Raw genomic sequence first — 26,518 nt, forward strand, 5'->3', positions numbered from 1 at the left:
CAATTGTAATCGTAAGTATTATGGATCCCACTGCCTAAGAATATTACAGACAATTGTAAACGTAAGTATTATGGATCCCACTGCCTAAGAATATTGCAGACAATTGTAAACGTAAGTATTATGGATCCCACTGCCTAAGAATATTAGAGACAATTGTAAACGTAAGTATATGGTTTTACACTGCCTAAGGATATTAGAGACAATTGTAAACGTAAGTATTATGGATCCCACTGCCTAAGAATTTTACAGACAATTGTAAACGTAAGTATTATGGATTCCACTGCCTGACAATATTACAGACAATTGTAAACGTAAGTATTATGGATCCCACTGCCTAAGAATTTTACAGACAATTGTAAACGTAAGTATTATGGATCCCACTGCCTAAGAATATTACAGACAATTGTAAACGTAAGTATATGGTTTTACACTGGCCAAGTGATTATCAATCAACGACCGCGTTACAGCTGGTGATTTCTTGCATTTACCTTCTGGTACTTTAAAACTAAATTATAATGTGGTAGTCGTCGCGCTGCGCATGTGTGAAATTTGTGTTGATAAACATTGATTTCCCCACAATCCAGTGCACTCTTCTAATGGAAATCACAAATACAAGTTTTAACATGTGCGCGACGTGAAATATTATAATTACTTTCGATGACTCAGCCAAATAAAGCTTGGTAACGTCTCAAGTTTTACTCGTTGGTCTGCACTACAGTCAAAATCGTCTTCTTTGTTCACATCGCACATGCGTGGCGGGACGACCACCGCCCGTTAAGACTGGACATCGCCCTCACAACTTCTCTGTCCCTATATATATGACACAACTATAAATATTGGTCGTAAATCATAGAACTACAAAAAAAAATTAAATCCCCATGCTCAGCCAAGGTGAGATCACATCGTACGCGTGGACGCGAGGCCGTTATATGGACAGTGGACAACACAGCGACTCCTATCTCAGATCATCGGAAGGCAATCAGATCTTACTAGTAGTATACCGCGTACACAATCTGGACGCATTTGTATTAAGTGAGCAAGGAGCGATAACATAAGTCAGTTCTTTCATTGAATTTATTTATTCGATTCTTAATTTATGCCTCCATACCTGTTTCGAGGGATAGTTATCTCTAACAAAAGGGGCATCGTGATACTCATGAGAATGTACTAAGTTTATAGTTTGCCCCCGTGAAACATTTGTGCTAAAACTGGCATATCTATATGTACAGCATTTGGTGAAATTTCGACCCGTACCAACAAATATGGCCGAATAGTACAAAGGTCGCCTTACACACAACTCCGAAGAGACTCGGCCATACACCACATTCATGAGACCTCAAGTTATAAATATTAATCGTGCATATGTCGTTGTTACTGTGGTGACTGGCTGTATGGTGTGGTTATTATCGTATACAGAGCATCCACTATTATTCACACGAAAATTTCGTAAACATATACAATATACCTACGAAAATATGGAAACATGTTGGTGTTTTGTTTAGGACTATTTATTTATCTATTTATTGACTGTCGGTACAGGCTAATGTGATGCAACACTACCATAAATTTTCGGAATTTCATTTTTCGACATTATGAGATACTTTCGTTTTTATGGAGAAAAATACAGTAATTTCACTACAATGTTAAATCATATTTATTAAAGTTATTGTTCATACATTGTTGTTGTTGAACAAACCCCATATTTGTAATTTCATTCAGCTTCTTTCAGTTCACATTCGATACAAATGAATTATGAAAATATAACAGATTGTTTTTCTTTAATATTTCCGTGTAATTAATAATTATGAAAGTTATTATTGATGTACATATGGAAATACATTTTGTATGAGTTATTCCTAATATACCATTTTATTAATATATAGTAAAATCACTTGTTTCCATTTAAAAAAAAAACACGAAAGAATGTCATAATGTCGAAAACGAAAAGTCTTATCGCAGTGTATTACAAATACTTCAGCAGCCATGATAACCAACTTGATGTCTCCACCAAAGTTCAGATGTTAACTATATCAAAAAAGGCTGTTAAAACTACAATTCTATCTCACATATAGCTACAACAAGACACTTATTAATGGCATCTTTGTTCATGTTTAATTTCAGGTTGCCTCGTGGGAGGGCGTATCCACCAGTTGCCATCCTAGCGACAATTGCCTGTGTCTGTACGTTGATATATGGTATACCAATGGTACACATAGAAGGCAATGCCCATTATGAAATTGGGTACAAAGTTTTACACTTATCAAACACTGAATTTTGCATTCGTCGTATACGTCACATGGAACCCACAGACGCTTACCAACTCACACTTTGCCCTTGTATATGAGACCCACATCTAATACGACGCCTTGAGACAACAGTAATTTAAATAGTGAATATTTTACACATAATTACGTGCCCGTCATTTTGAAAATAATGTATTTCCACACTCGTTGTGTACTACGCATGGGTCCCATATCGAATGCGTCGCAATTTGAGGACCGCGACGTATGCATTTGTCGACAATTACTTGTGAAAACATTGTCCCATGGCATGTGAGGTATTTGTCATATTATATTTCCATGTATCATGAAAAAACCTTGCATATCCGTCTATCGATTTTACACACACCGATAGTACGTCATGTGAATGTGGCCACGTATTCAAGGAGATGCGACATCTATATGACAACTTTGATGTATTATTTGAAGAATTGGTGCCGTTTATGAAAGTGATGAAGGGTTCGCTGTGTTTACCGAGTATTTAGATGTTGTTAATGATACCTATTACGACTATCTGTCGGAACGCTACGGCATATCTGCCGGTGCATTTATACCATTCAATAGAGTAGGTAGACACGTTATTTCCAAGTAATCGCAGATATTTCTGATAATGTTCGAAACTATATATTATGTTGTCTCAAACATAATACCTTATATTATTTAGAACGTTTAAAAATGAAATATTTGTTTATAAAATGCATACAATCCACGCAGTACACACACATTGTATGAATTGAGATCAAACACACTGGTGAGTTTGGCGTTCTTCTTCTGTTAAAAAATCATTGGATCTGTATTCCAACTTGTCACAATATGGTTACCGACTTGCCCCCGATGTTATACTATCACGTCAGTATGCACATGCACGTACACTGTAACCGTGCTTTACAATACATTGTGTGGTAGAGCTATTGTATTCATGTCTTTCAAGTTTGTATTGATGCATATCCGACCATAAATCCAACTTTTATTACGAGGAAATTTTTCTTCAAGTACTTCTTGCAGTACCAACTTACTTAATTACAAAGGTGATAGTTCTGACATACAATACGTAAGTATACATTTGTTGTATTTAGTTTCACTATTAGTATTTTCCAGCAAAACAATGAGTTCTAATGTTATTTTACATGTTGACGTGGATTTAATTTAGCGAACTGTACTTGTCAGTGAATACTCAAAACATTTACAGTAACTGTTTTACATCACATACTCTCTTCACTGGCTGTGAGTATACGCCATATAATACAATTATATCACAATAAATGTCGACACCAACGGTCTTCACGCAGTTAATCTAGTACGCAATGTAATAATCTGTATATCATTTACTATTTTATAACTGTAGTTATATTCACTGTTTCTGACTATCTTAGCACACAATGAAGATACGGATCAAATTAATAAAGGACACACCGTCATTATGAATGTAATAATTACGGATTCAGATGCACAGGTTAAGGAAAACTTGACAACCCTCACATACGGTGGTCAATTCATGGGTGCTTCCGTTGGACTCAACCGACATGGTCTCACGCTCTCTACTAATTCATTGTTTCCAAAGACTACATAGAAAAAATAAAACAAAAATCTGAGCGAATTCACAAGTATTGTTCCCCTTTTCTGTATTTCGGACGATAGTAAAACATTCCAAAATACTAGGGACATATGATGGTTCATACTATTTACATGAGTGGTGTCAAGATGGATATAATTGTTTTCCAAATGCGAAGAGTATATTAGTCTGGAAGAGCAAAAAAACACCACATAAATTAATGTACACCCATATCGTTAATTCGTATGTATCCGTTCAAGAAGCCTCTCTTCAACGGTGTGGAACACATTGAAGTCGTGCATTGAAAACATTGACAGTAAAATTCAGAACTCTGCCTACAGAGTTATATTCTTCAGTTCAATCTATCATAATGGTGAAAGTGACATTTTATCATGTACATGTACTTTGTTAATTTTAGTGCCAGTTTCTCACTGATTTCATCGTCGTTTACTGGAACGCCCCCGCTTTACGACTGCTGACATCATCCTCACAAAAATAAGTTGTTAGTCCAGCTCGCCAGAGTGAACGATTTAGGTATGGATTTTAAATATTGGCCTTGCTTTCTCTCTCTCTTTGCAACTAGCTTTGTTTTATTCCGAGCAGTTTTTGCTTCCAAAAGTATAGACGAAGCATTGTCGATTTTAACTAATGACAAATACGGAGTTGCAGCTGGGTATAATTTCGTACACAATCGCACATTATATAAGTATCGTGTTAACGTGTTCCATGGTTATTTGTATCCTGTATAAATTACAAATATCGTATTTTTGTATTTGCAGTTTAAATATCGGTGTGATGTCATCAGACCGAGATAAGCAGAGATAACACTCAGCCCAATGAAAGGAAAGACACACCTGACTAATTACAATACCTGTCTGTGATAACGATGAAGACGGCAACTACTATCACTTTAATATGCAAGTTCTATTCAAGTTCATCTTTATTTCACATTATTATAGCCTGTATTTCAAATCCATAAGTGACCATTTTACTATTCGTCAATCTGTTTTTTGAGAATAACTGTCAAATATAATATGCACATTCTGGCACCAGTTTCCATAGACAACAATAAAAACACATTTTGTCATTAAAATCCTACAAAAAAAACGTAAACTTGTAATTATCACCGAGCAATATGAAAATGTATTTTTTTACTTTGAAAAGCGTTCTACTTTAGAAATAAACAAGGTAACAAAAGTGGGTTTTCACTAATACTGCATTGATATATTTTCCCATGATGCATTGCTCAATGAATACTGCTTTATCATACGACGAGAATAAGAGTGTTATCTCACGTAACATGATTCACGACTCAACTATGCACATCAAAATACGTCTCTATATTATAGGTATTGACACTCTGAGGGCGTTCCACGGTACGATGACGCAAGTTCTGTTCAGCGTCTCACTAGGGCCAACCAGATGCCAGTACCATCTAATTTAAATACCGTTTTAGATATTCTAGAAGACACGAAGAACAAAATCTATCCAATATATCGAACAGGATCAGCCAAGGATAATACAAATACAGTAGCAACTGGTAAGTTACATACAATAGTTTATATAATCTAAATAAACACCAAGTAAAATACTTTGATTTATGCTGCTTTTTGTTTACATAGGTTTTATTGCACTCAGACATTATTGGATGGTATACTAATTTGTACCACTGATTGGACCACGATAATTTGAATATTTTGCAATGACTTCTGATATCCTTATGACAGCTATGTGATAAAAAACCACACCTGTTGGCTAATACGACAGCTATGTGCTAAAAAACCACACCTGTTGGCTAGTACGACAGCTATGTGCTAAAAAACCACACCTGTTGGCTAGTACGACAGCTATGTGCTAAAAAACCACACCTGTTGGCTAATACGACAGCTATGTGCTAAAAAACCACACCTGTTGGCTAGTACGACAGCTATGTGCTAAAAACCACACCTGTTGGCTAGTACGACAGTTATGTGCTAAAAAACCACACCTGTTGGCTAATACGACAGCTATGTGCTAAAAAACCACACCTGTTGGCTAGTACGACAGTTATGTGCTAAAAAACCACACCTGTTGGCTAATACGACAGCTATGTGCTAAAAAACCACACCTGTTGGCTAGTACGACAGCTATGTGCTAAAAAACCACACCTGTTGGCTAGTACGACAGCTATGTGCTAAAAAACCACACCTGTTGGCTAGTACAACAGCTATGTGCTAAAAAACCACACCTGTTGGCTAGTACGACAGCTATGTGCTAAAAACCACACCTGTTGGCTAGTACGACAGCTATGTGCTAAAAACCACACCTGTTGGCTAGTACGACAGCTATGTGCTAAAAACCACACCTGTTGGCTAGTACGACAGCTATGTGCTAAAAAACCACACCTGTTGGCTAATACGACAGCTATGTGCTAAAAAAACCACACCTGTTGGCTAGTACGACAGCTATGTGCTAAAAAACCACACCTGTTGGCTAGTACGACAGCTATGTGCTAAAAAAACACACCTGTTGGCTAGTACAAATATATATCATGTATAAAAAACATTTTAATTGTGCGAAATTAAAAAGGTTTACAAAATTTCCATTTCATGTACATTATCTGTCACAACATTTACAAGTCAATGGTTTTCTACTTTTCAGCTGTTTTTGACTTCATACAAAGAACATGGTCAGTGTATACAGATAATCCAAAAACTGGTCTTGGTCCAGTTATGGTTATACCACTGCCACACTCTAAGAGATATCCACTGTGATTCAAAGAAAGCTCACAAAGACTACTGCATGTAGAGAATATTTGAAGCAGTAAATAGATTTAAAATTAGCCTATTAAAAAGAAGCCTGTCAACTGATATAGGTCTACGCTTTGAGATGCACAATGTAAAAGCAATCGGATCCACAGTATGGTAATTGATAATACTATCAAAAACTGTCTAGTACTTATGTAAATTAGGTAATTCATATGCATGAATTTCAACCCCAAACTAAGTAGGTCAGTGGATTATCCTAGAGCACTTGTATGTATATGTACCAAGTTAAGTGGTTCCCAAGATATGTCAAACAGCTAATAATTATCAGTATATTCAAATTAACTTTCGGTAATTTATGTGCATAGATTAAAATACAAGCCAAAACTAAAAGTCTGTGCATTGATTATACTTGTGTGTCTAAGTTTCATTGAAATCTGATGATAGGTTCTACAGATATCTCTAAGTTTCATTGAAATCCGATGATAGGTTCTACAGATATCTCTAAGTTTCATTGAAATCTGATGATAGGTTCTACAGATATCTCTAAGTTTTATTGAAATCTGATGATAGGTTCTACAGATATCTCTAAGTTTCATTGAAATCCGATGATAGGTTCTACAGATATCTCTAAGTTTCATTGAAATCCGATGATAGGTTCTACAGATATCTCTAAGTTTCATTGAAATCCGATGATAGGTTCTACAGATATCTCTAAGTTTCATTGAAATCTGATGATAGGTTCTACAGATATCTCTAAGTATCATTGAAATCTGATGATAGGTTCTACAGATATCTCTAAGTTTCATTGAAATCTGATGATAGGTTCTACAGATATCTCTAAGTTTCATTGAAATCTGATGATAGGTTCTACAGATATCTCTAAGTTTCATTGAAATCTGATGATAGGTTCTACAGATATCTCTAAGTTTCATTGAAATCTGATGATAGGTTCTACAGATATCTCTAAGTTTCAATGAAATCTGATGATAGGTTCTACAGATATCTCTAAGTTTCATTGAAATCTGATGATAGGTTCTACAGATATCTATAAGTTTCATTGAAATCTGATGATAGGTTCTACAGATATCTCTAAGTTTCATTGAAATCTGATGATAGGTTCTACAGATATCTCTAAGTTTCATTGAAATCTGATGATAGGTTCTACAGATATCTCTAAGTTTCATTGAAATCTGATGATACGTTCATTGAAATCCGATGATAGGTTCTACAGATATCTCTAAGTTTCATTGAAATCTGATGATAGGTTCTACAGATATCTCTAAGTTTCATTGAAATCCGATGATAGGTTCTACAGATATCTCTAAGTTTCATTGAAATCCGATGATAGGTTCTACAGATATCTCTAAGTTTCATTGAAATCTGATGATAGGTTCTACAGATATCTCTAAGTTTCATTGAAATCTGATGATATGTTCTACAGATATCTCTAAGTTTCATTGAAATCTGATGATAGGTTCTACAGATATCTCTAAGTTTCATTGAAATCTGATGATAGGTTCTACAGATATCTCTAAGTTTCATTGAAATCTGATGATACGTTCATTGAAATCCGATGATAGGTTCTACAGATATCTCTAAGTTTCATTGAAATCCGATGATAGGTTCTACAGATATCTCTAAGTTTCATTGAAATCTGATGATAGGTTCTACAGATATCTCTAAGTTTCATTGAAATCCGATGATAGGTTCTACAGATATCTCTAAGTTTCATTGAAATCCGATGATAGGTTCTACAGATATCTCTAAGTTTCATTGAAATCCGATGATAGGTTCTACAGATATCTCTAAGTTTCATTGAAATCCGATGATAGGTTCTACAGATATCTCTAAGTTTCATTGAAATCTGATGATAGGTTCTACAGATATCTCTAAGTTTCATTGAAATCTGATGATAGGTTCTACAGATATCTCTAAGTTTCATTGAAATCTGATGATAGGTTCTACAGATATCTCTAAGTTTCAATGAAATCTGATGATAGGTTCTACAGATATCTCTAAGTTTCATTGAAATCTGATGATAGGTTCTACAGATATCTCTAAGTTTCATTGAAATCCGATGATAGGTTCTACAGATATCTCTAAGTTTCATTGAAATCCGATGATAGGTTCTACAGATATCTCTAAGTTTCATTGAAATCCGATGATAGGTTCTACAGATATCTCTAAGTTTCATTGAAATCCGATGATAGGTTCTACAGATATCTCTAAGTTTCATTGAAATCCGATGATAGGTTCTACAGATATCTCTAAGTTTCATTGAAATCTGATGATAGGTTCTACAGATATCTGTGCACTTTGCACATAGGAGTCCACAATAGGATAAATAAATACACATCCTGTAAATTTAATTAACCTAGCTGTCTAAAGACTTGCATACAATCACATGTTTTGGTATTTTTTCAAGAAAATATAATATCATGTGAGTGAAAAAATAAGAATCTGTATGCAAGTCTAAGCTATCCAATGAATAGTGTTTTCATCTACGGAGAGCATAGAACACAAATAATTTGTTTAAATTATGTAGCTATTTTGTAAGCAGTGCTGCTATAAAGTAATGTTGTATTGTCTACAAAACCCCAAATATCAACTCACAGTTTAGTTTATTATCCGGAAACTGTGACAACAAAATGTGGTAGAATAAATTCTGTCGTGTACCAGTATGTTATATTGCTGTTCTTACAACTGATTAGGCACTTGCCGTGTTCTAGCTGTTTCATGGTCGACTGAGCACAAGTTATCAAACAGAAATTGCACCAGTTTGCAGAGCTTGAAAATTGAACACTTGAAACATGTTACATGTAATTGTTATCCACTTTCAACATTCCATTATGTTATATCCAACCTCAATGGACAGTTATTTTGTTTGAGAACAATTTAACACTTTCCAAATTCGTTATCAACACTTATCTGCTTTTGCACCATAAGTCGTTCCATGCACATCATACCAGATTTAATCATGACACTCCGTTTACAACACTAATTTATCTCATTATAATGTGCATAACCTGTGTTTTCATTGAGAGGATGCTTGAATGCACAGTAGTGCTTTCAGCATCCTCTCACTAGTTATTTACAATGTGCCTCAAGATTTAATTTATGGAAAGTCCAATCATTTCCAAAGCATTTCAACAATGTTCTTCCTATTGAACATTCCTCTACTCAACACCTTACTCAAATCATTCATTACAATATATAATCCTTACCACTTGTTTTATTTTCTTCCAGACGAGATAATTCAACCATCACCTGTATCTCCTATTGGTTCAACTTTTTACTTTATTGTTACTCGAATTTTTTTTGTAAACTTGTTGTATATTGATGGTTAAGATAAAAAATAAAAACTTTATTTTTTCCTTGTTCATTACAGACGTTTATTCTATTCACACTATTTTTACATGGTTGTCTTCCAACTAGTCATGCTAGTGATGTCTAATAGCAGCTGGCCAAATTACAATCGAGTGGTGGGTGGGTCACAGTCAGGTACAAATATAATCATTCTTTCTGATCAAGTACTTTAACCCTCTTGATTCAAATGACATAATCAAAAGACGTAAGACATCACCTACTTCCTATAACACACAACACCATATTCACATAATTGTTCATACATGTATATTGTCACAGCAAAATCAATTACATAAATTTACCAACAGCTCCAGCAAATCATCTGCCCATATTAACTATAGTCTTTTTTGTAATCCCTCTAATACTTCTATTTTGTGTTTCAATTACATAATGTTAGTCCAAAAATGTCAGCTTCTATTATTTGAACACAATCCTATTATCAAGGTCACGTTTGTATTGCGCTGGTCCTGCTAACTCTGGATGTCACCATCACATCACGTAAATATGAGTATATAAAATAAGTACATTTGTGTAGACTATCAGTACATTCAGGAACATACCAGACTTGTTTTGAATTCAAGACAAAGCAATACAGAGGTTTTAATCTCTCAACTTATTAAAGTTAGTGGGTGTGCACCCCAAAACTCCACTATTTGGTACAAATATAAATCAATGAGCCACTAACCATATGTTTGCAAGGAACAAAAGAAGCATACACTCATGATTTTAAATATTAATTCATTGCAAATTTGCTTTATTATAAACTAAACTGTATTTTAGAGTGCGAACAGTCCTGCTTGTAACAACACAAATAAACATGCAGATGAAATAAAAGAAAAAAAGCCCAGTTGTTTTGCTGATTCATTTCAAAACAATACAGACAGGATAAACAATACATTTGTCTAATAACTTTACAATGTTTATGGTAATCAAGCTGCTTCATAAATCCAATATACACTCAATTTTTATTTTTATAAATCACTCCTGATTCCAAATCCAGGTCCTGTGGGTGGTGTGTTGAGTGATGTGAGGCCTCCATGTGGCTCACAGGCAAACCGACCACTCCTGCAAATAGAAATAACAATACATGTAATTAACATCTGTCTACAGTTTCTTAACCAATGCTTTCTGAGTTTCTTTTCTATAAGACTGTTGATGGGTAATTTCACCAATTGTAATTATTCACTGGTTTTTAATTTTGCGAAATTCTTGATCAGTGAAATTTGATCCACAGACACTTGTAGAATAACAATAGAACTATTTGTTTGCCTGCGAAGTTTGTGAAATTTAAAACACAATGCAATTCCTCAAAACATCAAAATAGAAATATTGAGTTTTTACAGTATCAAAATAGAAATATTGAGTTTTTACAGTATCAAAACAGAAATATAGAGTTTTTACAGTATCAAAATAGAAATATTGAGTTTTTACAGTATCAAAATAGAAATATTGAGTTTTTACAGTATCAAAACAGAAATATAGAGTTTTTACAGTATCAAAATAGAAATATTGAGTTTTTACAGTATCAAAATAGAAATATTGAGTTTTTACAGTATCAAAATAGAAATAGAAATAGAGTTTTTACAGTATCAAAATAGAAATATTGAGTTTTTACAGTATCAAAATAGAAATATTGAGTTTTTACAGTATCAAAATAGAAATATTGAGTTTTTACAGTATCAAAACAGAAATATAGAGTTTTTACAGTATCAAAATAGAAATATTGAGTTTTTACAGTATCAAAACAGAAATATAGAGTTTTTACAGTATCAAAATAGAAATATTGAGTTTTTACAGTATCAAAATAGAAATATTGAGTTTTTACAGTATCAAAACAGAAATATAGAGTTTTTACAGTATCAAAATAGAAATATTGAGTTTTTACAGTATCAAAATAGAAATATTGAGTTTTTACAGTATCAAAATAGAAATATTGAGTTTTTACAGTATCAAAACAGAAATATAGAGTTTTTACAGTATCAAAATAGAAATATTGAGTTTTTACAGTATCAAAACAGAAATATAGAGTTTTTACAGTATCAAAATAGAAATATTGAGTTTTTACAGTATCAAAATAGAAATATTGAGTTTTTACAGTATCAAAATAGAAATATAGTTTTTACAGTATCAAAATAGAAATATAGTTTTTACAGTATCAAAATAGAAATATAGTTTTTACAGTATCAAAATAGAAATATAGTTTTTACAGTATCAAAATAGAAATATTGTTTTTACAGTATCAAAATAGAAATAGAGTTTTTACAGTATCAAAATAGAAATATAGAGTTTTTACAGTATCAAAATAGAAATATTGAGTTTTTACAGTATCAAAATAGAAATAGAAATAGAAATAGAGTTTTTACAGTATCAAAACAGAAATATTGAGTTTTTACAGTATCAAAATAGAAATATTGAGTTTTTACAGTATCAAAATAGAAATATTGAGTTTTTACAGTATCAAAACAGAAATATAGAGTTTTTACAGTATCAAAATAGAAATATTGAGTTTTTACAGTATCAAAATAGAAATATAGTTTTTACAGTATCAAAATAGAAATATAGTTTTAACAGTATCAAAATAGAAATATAGTTTTTACAGTATCAAAATAGAAATATTGTTTTTACAGTATCAAAATAGAAATAGAAATAGAGTTTTTTCAATATCAAAATAGAAATATTGAGTTTTTACAGTATCAAAATAGAAATATTGAGTTTTTACAGTATCAAAATAGAAATATTGAGTTTTTACAGTATCAAAATAGAAATATAGTTTTTACAGTATCAAAATAGAAATATAGTTTTTACAGTATCAAAATAGAAATATAGTTTTTACAGTATCAAAATAGAAATAGAGTTTTTACAGTATCAAAATAGAAATATTGATTTTTTTCAGTATCAAAATAGAAATATAGAGTTTTTACAGTATCAAAATAGAAATATTGAGTTTTTACAGTATCAAAATAGAAATATTGAGTTTTTTCAGTATCAAAATAGAAATATTGAGTTTTTTCAGTATCAAAACAGAAATATTGAGTTTTTTCAGTATCAAAATAGAAATATTGAGTTTTTACAGTATCAAAATAGAAATATTGAGTTTTTACAGTATCAAAACAGAAATATAGAGTTTTTACAGTATCAAAATAGAAATATTGAGTTTTTACAGTATCAAAATAGAAATATAGTTTTTACAGTATCAAAATAGAAATATAGTTTTTACAGTATCAAAATAGAAATATAGTTTTTACAGTATCAAAATAGAAATATTGTTTTTAAAGTATCAAAATAGAAATAGAGTTTTTACAGTATCAAAATAGAAATATTGATTTTTTTCAGTATCAAAATAGAAATATAGAGTTTTTACAGTATCAAAATAGAAATATTGAGTTTTTACAGTATCAAAATAGAAATAAAGAGTTTTTACAGTATCAAAATAGAAATAGAGTTTTTACAGTATCAAAATAGAAATATAGTTTTTACAGTATCAAAATAGAAATATAGTTTTTACAGTATCAAAATAGAAATATAGTTTTTACAGTATCAAAATAGAAATATAGTTTTTACAGTATCAAAATAGAAATATTGTTTTTACAGTATCAAAATAGAAATAGAGTTTTTACAGTATCAACATAGAAATATTGATTTTTTTTCAGTATCAAAATGGAAATATAGAGTTTTTACAGTATCAAAATAGAAATATTGAGTTTTTACAGTATCAACATAGAAATATTGATTTTTTTCAGTATCAAAATAGAAATATTGAGTTTTTACAGTATCAAAATAGAAATATTGAGTTTTTTCAGTATCAAAATAGAAATATTGAGTTTTTACAGTATCAAAATAGAAATATTGAGTTTTTACAGTATCAAAACAGAAATATTGAGTTTTTTCAGTATCAAAATAGAAATATTGAGTTTTTACAGTATCAAAATAGAAATATTGAGTTTTTACAGTATCAAAACAGAAATATAGAGTTTTTTCAGTATCAAAATAGAAATATTGAGTTTTTACAGTATCAAAATAGAAATATTGAGTTTTTACAGTATCAAAATAGAAATATTGAGTTTTTACAGTATCAAAATAGGATGAAAATAAAGATATATGTCATAGTCTTTTGAGTGTTGAGTGTTTTTACCCAATACGCAACAAAAAGCCAAAAATGTGCATTTTAGGTGCAATTTCCATAGGAATCCATTTAAAAGCATTATTTCATTAATAAAAATATTTTCAAACTCTACTAATAATTTATCAACATGCTATTTTTGTCACTATATTTTTTCCACACTGGACGATATTTTCAGATACGACAAATCTTTTCCCTATAGGAATCAATTTAGCCACTTTTAAGCAAAAAGTAGTTCTATGACAATAAGTTTTTATGTGAGTTTTATGAACAACACCATAAAATAATACTATAGTGTAATAATCATGGAAATCTGAATATCCAGGAACCTTAATATAGACATATCAAATACAGTCCCCTCAAGACTGTATATTATATATAGCCTTAAAGCTTTTTTTATAGATCACTTGACAGTTTTGACTTTGAGTAAAAGTGTGCTTGCATACATATTGTGTACTGGTATTTATACCTTGGCCCAGCTTTTGGAGTTCTGTTGGCTTTTAGATCGTCTATGATTTCTTCCATATCTTTGGTAGTAAGATCTTCATAGTAGTTATCATTTATTTGTACCATAGGAGCATTAACACAGGCACCAAGACATTCTACTTCACCAAGGGTAAACATATTATCTTTGGTAGTCTCACCAACGCCAATACCTGCAATATCACAATTGACATGTTATTCAAACTATTACCGTACTCGACCGCGTTAGCGCCCATGCCCAGGCAAGCGCCCATCCCCCACTTTTGCGCAATTTTTATATTTGGGGATCACATTCGGTAAAGCGCCCACCCCTTTAAAATGCAACTAATTTAAAACTTGGTCTTGCGTAACGAATCTTGGTAATCGTTTTTATATGATACAGCGTGGATATCGATTGCTGTGAACATGTTGTGAATGCGTAGAATACAGTAACCGTGTGTAAACTACGCTTCGACAATGACCTGTTAATAAAAGTTAAATGCGATAAATATTTCATGCCATATTCAGTTTACCTCTCACAAATGGCTAGTTACTAGTTTTTTTGGAAAAACCATGTCGTTTATTTGCTGAAATCAATTCCAACAGATTGTACTTCTACATTGATAATTCACTTCCGCATTGCGTTACCGGAAAGTCTTTGGGAATTTCCGAAGAATTGCGTCAGTCAAAACACAGCATTCTGATTAGTTAATAACCAACTTGACCCATTAGGTCAAAGAACGCTGCTGTAGGTCAAATCTGCAAATGCATCATGGTGGAAATAATATGACAATTTTGACTTCGACTGTGTTCCAACAGACTCAAATGTTTTTAATTCAGTAAATTATGGTGGTACGTAATTAATATTGTAATAAAATGTGCGTATTTTTTGTGATCATTTCTGTTTCTTCATTGTGAAAATCAATGATGACGCAACTAATTTAGTAATTTGATTTTCCCTCAAAGATGTAATTTGTCACTTGATGAATCAAAATTTTCATTTGCACTCTTTTTCAAGGGGGGTGCTCGGGTAAGCACCCACCCCTAAAAAATTGTGACTTTCTGAGTTGAGGCCCCTGGGCGCTAACGCGGTCAAGTACGGTAACCTAGAATTCAGCAAAGCAGAATGCCCTTTCCAAGGCACTCACTTCTGGTATCGGCTGGTATCTAGTGTAAAGAATAGACAAGGGATGAAGGCTCCAGCGAACCAATCACGAGTAACCGAGTGGTAAACTTGGTGTGCCGTGCTCCCAGGGCAACCGTTAATCATTCATAAATGAAGTTAGTTTGTGTAGTTGGCAAAATTTTAAAGAGCAACCAATATTCTTCAAGCTGGTATTTTTTTATAGATTTTATATTCCATTTTTTTCGTCTGTTTTTTCCAGTTTAAAAAATATGGGCTTACTGGAGCCTTCATCCCTTATCTATTTCTTACACTAGATACCAGCTGATACCACCCCCCCCCCCCCCCTCATAAGAGACTACATACAGTTGATCATAGTTCCTGGGCTCCCTGTGGTCTATCAAACTATATATGCATCAATGAAATAGGAAGTGTTATGAAAAGAAGACAAACAGGAATGACAGTACTCACATCCAGGACATTATATGACAAAATGTATGTTTTAATATATGAATAAACTGGTTCTCTTCTACACCTTTTAGCCACACTAAGTCACCAAGTCAGTTTTATCAAGAATTTCATGCCTTCTATATATTAACAATACAATATTTAGTGAAATTGATTGTATAACAACTTATCAATAAATTTTGCGTTTGGTGAATTGCCATAGCATCTTGTGCAATCTTTGTATATAAAAACAAAGGATACAGTGGAAATTTTATAAATGATAGAGGTATCATTTATTTCAATTCTAAATACTTACCTAATTTATTCTTGATGACATCTAAAATACCATCAGAATCCCGCAACATACATGGTGTAGTTGTACAGATCTGAATATGATATTTACCAACTGGTTCTCTGTTAAAAAAATATCACAATATGATATGATTAAATTAAGTACAGCTATTAAGTTTCTATGATTCCAAAATGACCAACTGCAATTGAAGATCAACTTACCAATTATGAATTTAATAGCAACAAAATGTATACAAGAACATGAAGATATTGTGCCAGTGAAGAAATGAATTGGTGCACAAATTTCAACTTTGCTAATCATGATTACTTTTGCAAGGTGATTTGCAGTACTGGTGTTTCAATCTCACAGATTTAACAAATCCTTACCTGTTAAACATTGTGTAGAAAGTAGCCACTTCATAGACTCTTATTTTAGACATTTCAAGGATACCAGCCACTTCATGCATTGCTGATATTGGTAGCCAACCATGTTGTCTTTGTGCAAGATCTAACACTGGGATAACTGCAGCAGCTTGGTGTCCTTCAGGATAGTTACCAATAATATCTTTTACACGCTGAGTGAATAATGTGTAAACAAAACACATTTCTAAGTTATGACAAATCTGTTTTCATTCCTTATTGCTGAAACATATATGTCTATATGTAAATAATATCACAGGATATGTGTTGTATATAAATTTGAAAAGTGCATGACAATTAAGACTTGTTTTTGAACTTCAGGTATGAGAAAAATAATCATTTTTCATGTGAGCCGACACATACCTTGAGGTTTTCTGGTGTGAATTTAAATGGTGTACCTGGGTTGTTCTCTGGTGTGTCCCTGTGCTGTAACAACAAAATAAAAAATTACATTCAAAAACAGAGCATGCATTTTAGAATTGTTTATATGTGTCTATACAGCATTTGACTAAAAAAGACATGAAATGTCACAGTCCCCGTTATTTGATTATAAAGTTGTACAAGGAACATCTGCAAACAGATGAATAAATATGTACTCTTTGTAGTTACAACTCATCATAAAGTGATTTCCGATGATCTAGTTTTGTACTGACAACTAAAAACTTCCACTGACCCATGTTCAGAATCTCAGAGTACACAAGTGCAACAAAACTATTTGTCATACATGTATACTTGCTCAAGAAACTGCATTCATAAATCTGAGTGAACCTTGATGTACTGGTACTTCTTTGTTAATCAGGTCTTAGTATATTACCAAGACCTGGGTTTGTTTCAACATCACCACTGGGCATCAGAATCATTCTCATGTTGTCAAATACAATTTGTATTTAACACAGTAAGGTTTATTATTTAAAATGTATTCATTGTACATAGAACAACATCTGTTAATTTAAACAATTGTAAAAGCTATGTTTTCAGAGCAAGTAAAGGTTGGTCTGCTCATAACCTTCAATGGAGAAGTAACAATAATTGTTTGAAGTCTTTTTAGTGCAGTGATATTATTGCATTTCAATCATTATTAATGGGTATAAGATACTGTAAACCATTTAATTTTCACTTCTAGATATATTCAGGATTTTGTGAAATTTGTGTACAACATTTCAATAAAGTCCCTGACACTCCATGTTGTAGGAACCCAGAAAAAATTGCCTTGCGAAATTAAAGCAGTTCACAGCACCACTGTAAAAAAAAAAAAAAAAAAAAAAAAAATAGGTTAAAATAAGTATAGTCAAAGACATACACATGTGGGTTCATAAGACATATGTCCCAATCTGAGTGGTTCTAGGGATTAGTATCGCCAGATTTTACTTTGGAAGAAGTTGAAAACAGGTAACAGGAAGGGGCTACATGACTACATCTTTTTTCTTTAATTTTAATCAAGCATGATTTTTTTTTTTTTTTTTTACAAATGTCTATTTCAGGGCAACAGAAACAAAAACAATAAATGTGTAGGTAGGCATTTTAACAATTGCACAATTAATATTGGATGAAAACGTCATTACCGATATAAATCATAATCATAATTAAAAATAAGATCACATTTAATTTAGTCAGTTTTCATAATAAAATACATAATAACATGTATTTATAAATTTGAATAAGGTTCAACGGCCTTTTCATTTAGTGCCAATTTATACACCATAAAACCTCTGGTTTAGGTGTCACACTCAGAGAAGAGTGAAAAGCCTTTGGTTCATAGGCATCGCGAAATGTTGGAATAACAAGTCATTGTCAATGACACGTCCCCGTTCCGTTCATATTTGAGTGACATATACATTCAAAGCAGATCATGACCGAAATGCACCTGCATATGTACAACACATTGTGCTAAATCTGAACAAAATCCATCCATGCATGACTGAGATCCGGTTCTGGAATTGTGAAAATATGTGATTTTGATGCATTTTCGGCCTTAAAATGGCCATCATTCCGCTATTGTTAAGCAGATCATGAAACAAATGCACATATCTATTTGTGACATGATGTACCATGTGTGTGTGAAGTTTGAACTTGATCAATCCAGACATGTCTTGGATACGGATCCAGAACTGAATTCTTTAACAAAATGGCCGCCAGCCGGCCATTTCGAACTTGATCCGAAAAAAAAAAAGACGTGCATCAAGGTCCTATTATGTTTAATGTATGTACCAAATTTGAACAAAATCCATCCATGCATAACTGAGATACGGGTCCGGAATGGTGAAAATGTGCGATTTCAATGCATTTTCGGCCTTAAAGCGGCCCCCATTTGGCTATCGTTAATGAGATCATGAAACAAATGCACATACATATTTGTGACATGATGTACCTTGTGTGTGTGAAGTTTGAACTTGATCAATCCAGACATGTCTCGGATACGGATCCAGAACTGAATTCTTTAAAACAAAATGGCCGCCAGTCGGCTATTTCGAACTTGATCCGAAAAAAAAAATGACGTGCATCAAGGTCCTATTATGTTTAATGTATGTACCAAATTTGAATGAAATCCGTCCATGCATAACTGAGATCCGGGTCCGGAATGGTGAAAATGTGCGATTTCAATGCATTTTCGGCCTTAAAGCGGCCGCCATTTGGCTATCGTTAATGAGATCATGAAACAAATGCACATACATATTTGTGACATGATGTACCTTGTGTGTGTGAAGTTTGAACTTGATCAATCCAGACATGTCTCGGATACGAATCCAGAACTGAATTCTTTAAAACAAAATGGCCGCCAGTCGGCTATTTCGAACTTGATCCGAAAAAAAAATGACGTGCATCAAGGTCCTATTATGTTTAATGTATGTACCAAATTTGAATGAAATCCGTCCATGCATAACTGAGATCCGGGTCCGGAATGGTGAAAATGTGCGATTTCAATGCATTTTCGGCCTTAAAGCGGCCGCCATTTGGCTATCGTTAATGAGATCATGAAACAAATGCACATACATATTTGTGACATGATGTACCTTGTGTGTGTGAAGTTTGAACTCGATCAATCCAAGCATGTCTCAGATACGGATCCAGAACTGAATTCTTTAAAACAAAATGGCCGCCAGTCGGCCATTTCGAACCCGATCCAAAAAAAAAATGACGTGCATCAAGGTCCTATTATGTTTAATGTATGTACCAAATTTGAACAAAATCCGTCCATGCATAACTGAGATCCGGGTCCGGAATGGTGAAAATGTGCAATTTTGATGCATTTTCGGCCTTAAAATGGCCGCTATTCGGCTATCGTTAATGAGATCATGAAACAAATGCACATACATATTTGTGACATGATGTACCTTGTGTGTGTGAAGTTTGAACTTGATCAATCCAGACATGTCTTGGATACGGATCCAGAACTGAATTCTTTAACAAAATGGCCGCCAGCCGGCCATTTCGAACTTGATCCGAAAAAAAAAAAGACGTGCATCAAGGTCCTATTATGTTTAATGTATGTACCAAATTTGAACAAAATCCATCCATGCATAACTGAGATACGGGTCCGGAATGGTGAAAATGTGCGATTTCAATGCATTTTCGGCCTTAAAGCGGCCCCCATTTGGCTATCGTTAATGAGATCATGAAACAAATGCACATACATATTTGTGACATGATGTACCTTGTGTGTGTGAAGTTTGAACTTGATCAATCCAGACATGTCTCGGATACGGATCCAGAACTGAATTCTTTAAAACAAAATGGCCGCCAGTCGGCTATTTCGAACTTGATCCGAAAAAAAAAATGACGTGCATCAAGGTCCTATTATGTTTAATGTATGTACCAAATTTGAATGAAATCCGTCCATGCATAACTGAGATCCGGGTCCGGAATGGTGAAAATGTGCGATTTCAATGCATTTTCGGCCTTAAAGCGGCCGCCATTTGGCTATCGTTAATGAGATCATGAAACAAATGCACATACATATTTGTGACATGATGTACCTTGTGTGTGTGAAGTTTGAACTTGATCAATCCAGACATGTCTCGGATACGAATCCAGAACTGAATTCTTTAAAACAAAATGGCCGCCAGTCGGCTATTTCGAACTTGATCCGAAAAAAAAATGACGTGCATCAAGGTCCTATTATGTTTAATGTATGTACCAAATTTGAATGAAATCCGTCCATGCATAACTGAGATCCGGGTCCGGAATGGTGAAAATGTGCGATTTCAATGCATTTTCGGCCTTAAAGCGGCCGCCATTTGGCTATCGTTAATGAGATCATGAAACAAATGCACATACATATTTGTGACATGATGTACCTTGTGTGTGTGAAGTTTGAACTCGATCAATCCAAGCATGTCTCAGATACGGATCCAGAACTGAATTCTTTAAAACAAAATGGCCGCCAGTCGGCCATTTCGAACCCGATCCAAAAAAAAAATGACGTGCATCAAGGTCCTATTATGTTTAATGTATGTACCAAATTTGAACAAAATCCGTCCATGCATAACTGAGATCCGGGTCCGGAATGGTGAAAATGTGCAATTTTGATGCATTTTCGGCCTTAAAATGGCCGCTATTCGGCTATCGTTAATGAGATCATGAAACAAATGCACATACATATTTGTGACATGATGTACCTTGTGTGTGTGAAGTTTGAACTTGATCAATCCAGACATGTCTCGGATACGGATCCAGAACTGAATTCTTTAAAACAAAATGGCCGCCAGTCGGCTATTTCGAACTTGATCCGAAAAAAAAAATGACGTGCATCAAGGTCCTATTATGTTTAATGTATGTACCAAATTTGAATGAAATCCGTCCATGCATAACTGAGATCCGGGTCCGGAATGGTGAAAATGTGCGATTTCAATGCATTTTCGGCCTTAAAGCGGCCGCCATTTGGCTATCGTTAATGAGATCATGAAACAAATGCACATACATATTTGTGACATGATGTACCTTGTGTGTGTGAAGTTTGAACTCGATCAATCCAAGCATGTCTCAGATACGGATCCAGAACTGAATTCTTTAAAACAAAATGGCCGCCAGTCGGCCATTTCGAACCCGATCCCAAAAAAAAAATGACGTGCATCAAGGTCCTATTATGTTTAATGTATGTACCAAATTTGAACAAAATCCGTCCATGCATAACTGAGATCCGGGTCCGGAATGGTGAAAATGTGCGATTTTGATGCATTTTCGGCCTTAAAATGGCCGCTATTCGGCTATCGTTAATCGGATCATGAAAAAAATGCATGTGCATATGTCCCATATAAGGTGTGATGTATGAGTGAAGTTTGAACTTAATCGGTCCATGCATGTTCGAGATACAGGTGATCACGGACGCACGGACGCACGGACGCACACAGGGCAAAACATAAGTCCCCGTTTTCGGACTGCGTCCGAACGGGGACTAATCAATTGAATCCCCCCAAAAAGTTCACATACTGTAACATCCATTATTTTTTTATAATCTTGTTGATAACGAAAAGTAAAGTATGTTCTAAAAGAAGGTTTGAATAAATACAAACACGAATACATTGCTTAGTGGTTAGTACCGGTAGCGAATGATCACGGTAGCACAATCTGGTCATTCTGTGTTTCGCAAGTGAATAACTTGCTTGTTTTCGAAGTATTGCAATTGTTGATTATTATTCAGTAATGATTATAATAACGCACAAAAATTTAATTCGTTGAATTTTTATAAATTGGAAGTAATATTCAACTTAGTTTCATCGTAAACGAATGATTTCGGTCGAATGTAAATGCGCGAAGCGATAGATATCCGCCTTGTTCTCATTTACACGTGGCTCATTTAAATATGTTAATGGCGGTTCAGTGACCTCGTGGTGAATGCAACGCGGTAGTAGATTTACCGATGTTCTGGCAAGATCTTTATGCTTTGATTTTGACAGGGAAAACGGAATGATTTTTTTTTTAATCAAAAAATTAGTTGTTTTCAAAATATAAACTGAGCATTCAAAGAATAATTTAACATTGTTCACAGAAATAACAGCTCATTGTCGAAACGAGGCTTACCCATTCTGGCTATTCACAATAGGTGTCAATGACTACGGTAAAATATAAAGAAGACTCTTTTAGGCGCCAGGAGTGAATGAAATATCTAAAATATTTAAAAAAAAAACTAAAAAAAAATGCCGAAAAAACGCCGGGCGATTTCATGGTCCGTTGCAGACTACTCGACCGAACGTCCATACACGTGTTGTCACTGCACATCGGCCATGTTGAATCGTACGAGATCGGCAAAATCTTCATTACAACTAACAGTTTAATGCTCACAACATAAAAATACGAATATAATCATATGCAACCTACTATGATATAATGAATAAATTGATCGACACAGGGACATCCCCCCCCCCCCCCCCGAGTTGTGGATAATTCAGAAATCGCGTCACAAGCAAAAGACCGGATAACGATTTACTCACTTGAAACTATGTCCCCATGAATTAATCGTCCGTGTACAATAATTTGACAGGGTATACAATTTACAAACTAGTTTCGTAGATTGGAGACAATTGTTTGCTTTTTTGGCTTTTCACAAGAATATAAAGCTGGCAATCATCATAATATTCACGTCCGTACGTACGTCACGGAATGTACACCAATCGTACCCCAAAATACATTCAATTTTGTAGAAACTGGAGAACTTACCTTTGCAAACACGTCTCTTATGCCGCCTTCTTGAAGTTCTTGAAATCAAATAAGGTTACTAGTTCTTCTAGCAACTAGTGAATGAGACCACTGAGCCGAACAGAATACATGTATAAACAGTACTATAATAAATTGCACGCAATGGAGAAATCATGTGTCGTAATAACAGCAGCGTTACTCACAGATCTAATCTACTGTAAAACATTCCTTCAGCGAAAATAGCAAAAAAATGTTGCAAGCAAAAATAAAGTATTTTACAGTAATTAATTTATTCTGAGCATGCGCAGACGTTCTGTCAATGTTGCCGGGAGAGGTAATTTTTGATGAAAATCGTGAAAAAGACCCACTTGGGATTTTCAGATCTGGAAAAAAAAAAATTACGTGCATACTCGGAAGACACTTATTCATCAACCTGCCAAGTTTCACTGATACCTGCTGTAGAATTTCTGAGAAAATGTTGGAGACGGAAAAAAGACAAAACCTGAATTATAAGTCCCCTTTTCAGGCTGCGCCTGAACGGGGACTAAAAAGAGAAATATTACAATGAAAAGCAAATACTGGAGGCTCACTAAAGCAGATACATGAAAGAACAACCAACAAACAGAGTGAGTATAAATAATTCAAACGCATGTTGCCACTGGCACCACTGTACTGCTAGGTTTGTTGGTCAATTTACTCATTACAATTTACTATGTTTGAAAATCAATACCAAAGTAGCAGCAGTAGTATGAAGTTTTCAACTATTTATCTTTTGTTATTATCACTGTGTGTCCCTGCTTGTGAGTGATTTTCAACTTGGTACATGCCAACAACATAAATGCACAAGCGAGTAACCAATAAGGTAAACATTGGTATGTATTAATTTGTAGCACTTACCACAAATAATTTATCAGAACAGACAGGTGCAGCTTTGTGGAATGACCTAAGTTGGCTTCCCTGTGGAAAAAAAAATCATCATTAACATAAAGTACACATGAAAAAAAAACAGAGCTACATATTAGAATTTATTCAGGGTTGATATTGTATGATATATATATATATACGGTGATAGAGGAATTAATACACAACTACATGAATATTGAAACTCGACAGCACTGTTTCGTAAGGTACAAGTACCTCACTCATCAGGAGCTTTATGTTTAATCATTCACTGCACCAAAGAGCATACAGTATGAGCTTCGCAAATTAACATATTAATTAAAATTAAATAGAAAGTTTAATTGTTACATATTAGAGCTTTTGATCTGTGTCGGCATGTTGAACGAGCTCATTTCTTTTGTTTAATGTGGAGTGGTGGGGTCTAAAAATTATGATAATTTTTTCTTTCAAACATAAAATGCATCGTTTGCTGGAGCTATTATACGGGCTACCGCGAGCAAGAATTTTCCATTGTATTTTATACTCAATATCTTTCTTTGAGTGACCAGACGTGTTTACTTAGTTCTGTCGCATTTCTGGAGGCCTGATTGCGAAATGAGGCCGTGTGGTTTCTGTATCTTGTTTTGAACTCATTACCAGTAAGTCCGACGTACGTTTCACTGGTGTACTTGTCTAAACGCGTAACTTCCGCTTGGTATACGATGCCAGACTGCAAACACTTCTCTTTGGTGCAGTGAATGATTAAACATAAAGCTCCTGATGAGTGAGGTACTTGTACCTTACGAAACAGTGCTGTTGAGTTTCAATATTCATGTAGTTGTGTATTAATTTCTCTATCACCGTATTCACCCGCTCTACATATACTTTGTATTGAGCACTTTTGTTTTGGAATAATCGACTATTGTATCTACACATATATATATATATATATTCTGTGGGCATCCAATTTTGAGACCAAAATTTCTGGTGGCATTATCAGAGTCGCAAGGTTTCACAGACTTGGTGTAAACGTACCCAAGATTAATTCTACAGAGCAGTCGCATATGTGACTTTGGTAAAATACATAGATTTGATTAGTTGTGTTGAAAACATGCATCCAATTAGAGTTACTCTAGCATATGGCGATAGATATAAAACTAAATGACAGTATATTGAATTGCCAAAGAAGACACACTTAAAGTGACACTATCATCATCAATGCGTAAGTGTGAATTATACGGTTCTGTTACTGTTCTTCTGTTTACTGGTTGGCATTGGCCTACACTGTACAGAATATAAATGTTGTTGAATGTAATAACCATGCAAGTACTTTAACAACTATTTTCAGGAGAAATCAGCGAACTGGGAGCTATCAATAGGTAACCTTTCATTGTTGTGCGAGCCATCTTTATGCACATGCAAAGTTTTGATGACAGTGAGGCTTGAAATACAATGTACTTACTCGCAGAATCAAAGCTAACAAGTTTTATCACTATCAGTTAGGCGATGATGGTAGCATTACTCAATCTTGTCATTGCTATAGGTTATACACGTATGTGGTTCAAACATAAACCTACAAACCTTGTTCGTGATTCAATTTCAACAAGCTAAAGCACAATTTGACACATGTATATTTCGATCATCAATTTGCTTTCGGCATGTATAACACAAAGTGTATTCAAACTAAGAAACCTGAGATTTTGAAAGTGATGGAAAGTCATACTGCTTCAAGCAACTACAAAATGTTTAATTTTATTATTGAGTCAAATTATAATTAAATGAATGCAACAATTAAACATCATATATGGAGTGATCATGAAACTACAAACCATTTTGTAGTTCCATGGTGTGATTAAATGGTGACAATCTGAGTGTACAGTACAGCTTTCATGGTGATTTTCAGGAAGTTTGACTGGAAAGAACTTAATTGCAAGCTTTCGAAATCACTCAAAGCAACCGAGGAACATGTTTATAACTTACCAACAAATTACGCGTTGACCTTAGCGCACACGAAAGCATTTTCCCCAGATGTTCAGACAACAAGAACCGAATACGAGTATTTCATTCAACATCCGGGATACCTGTGACCTGACAACCGGAGGTCAGAAATAACTTGAGCACCGATTGGCCAGATATGACCTATATATTTATTTGCGCAATATATAGAAACTATTCACATTTGATCTTAAATATTGATTG

At 33.9% G+C, this 26,518-nt stretch overlaps 1 protein-coding gene, 2 long non-coding RNA genes and 1 pseudogene across 3 annotated transcripts; 2 read left to right on the forward strand and 2 right to left on the reverse strand.

Annotated features, from left to right (window-relative positions):
* The first annotated feature begins 1,931 nt into the window (after window positions 1–1,931).
* On the forward strand, window positions 1,932–6,560 carry LOC144349421 (beta-alanyl-dopamine/carcinine hydrolase-like; annotated as a pseudogene).
* Window positions 6,561–6,562: 2 nt separating this feature from the next.
* On the forward strand, window positions 6,563–9,963 carry LOC146741477 (uncharacterized). The gene is made up of 2 exons (XR_014929669.1): window positions 6,563–6,734; window positions 9,825–9,963. It is a non-coding gene; the product is annotated as an uncharacterized LOC146741477 (long non-coding RNA).
* Window positions 9,964–10,668: 705 nt separating this feature from the next.
* LOC100369436 (NADH dehydrogenase [ubiquinone] flavoprotein 2, mitochondrial-like) lies at window positions 10,669–26,410 on the reverse strand. Its single transcript, XM_085499971.1, has 7 exons — window positions 26,300–26,410; window positions 24,338–24,397; window positions 17,171–17,233; window positions 16,775–16,962; window positions 16,413–16,510; window positions 14,534–14,720; window positions 10,669–11,009 (listed from the first exon to the last, which is right to left on the reverse strand). Exons 1-7 carry the CDS (start codon window positions 26,336–26,338, stop codon window positions 10,916–10,918), a joined length of 729 nt encoding a protein of 242 aa, XP_085356097.1. The 5' UTR covers window positions 26,339–26,410; the 3' UTR covers window positions 10,669–10,915.
* Window positions 17,688–23,552, reverse strand: LOC146741478 (uncharacterized). The gene is made up of 2 exons (XR_014929670.1): window positions 23,462–23,552; window positions 17,688–18,046 (listed from the first exon to the last, which is right to left on the reverse strand). It is a non-coding gene; the product is annotated as an uncharacterized LOC146741478 (long non-coding RNA).
* Window positions 26,411–26,518: the final 108 nt, after the last annotated feature.

The sequence above is a fragment of the Saccoglossus kowalevskii genome, chromosome 6, assembly GCF_978046115.1.
Source record: "Saccoglossus kowalevskii chromosome 6, keSacKowa6.1, whole genome shotgun sequence".
NCBI classification, from domain to species: domain Eukaryota; kingdom Metazoa; phylum Hemichordata; class Enteropneusta; family Harrimaniidae; genus Saccoglossus; species Saccoglossus kowalevskii.

Bases quoted from the DNA above. Each gene is read 5' to 3' on its own strand.
- LOC100369436 (XM_085499971.1), bottom strand. From the start codon at position 26,338: ATGCTTTCGTGTGCGCTAAGGTCAACGCGTAATTTGTTG. The intron at 24,398-26,299 runs GTAAGTTATAAA...TTTTTTCCACAG, and splicing joins GGTCAACGCGTAATTTGTTG to GGAAGCCAACTTAGGTCATT. The intron at 16,963-17,170 runs GTATGTGTCGGC...TTATTCACTCAG, and splicing joins TCACACCAGAAAACCTCAAG to CGTGTAAAAGATATTATTGG.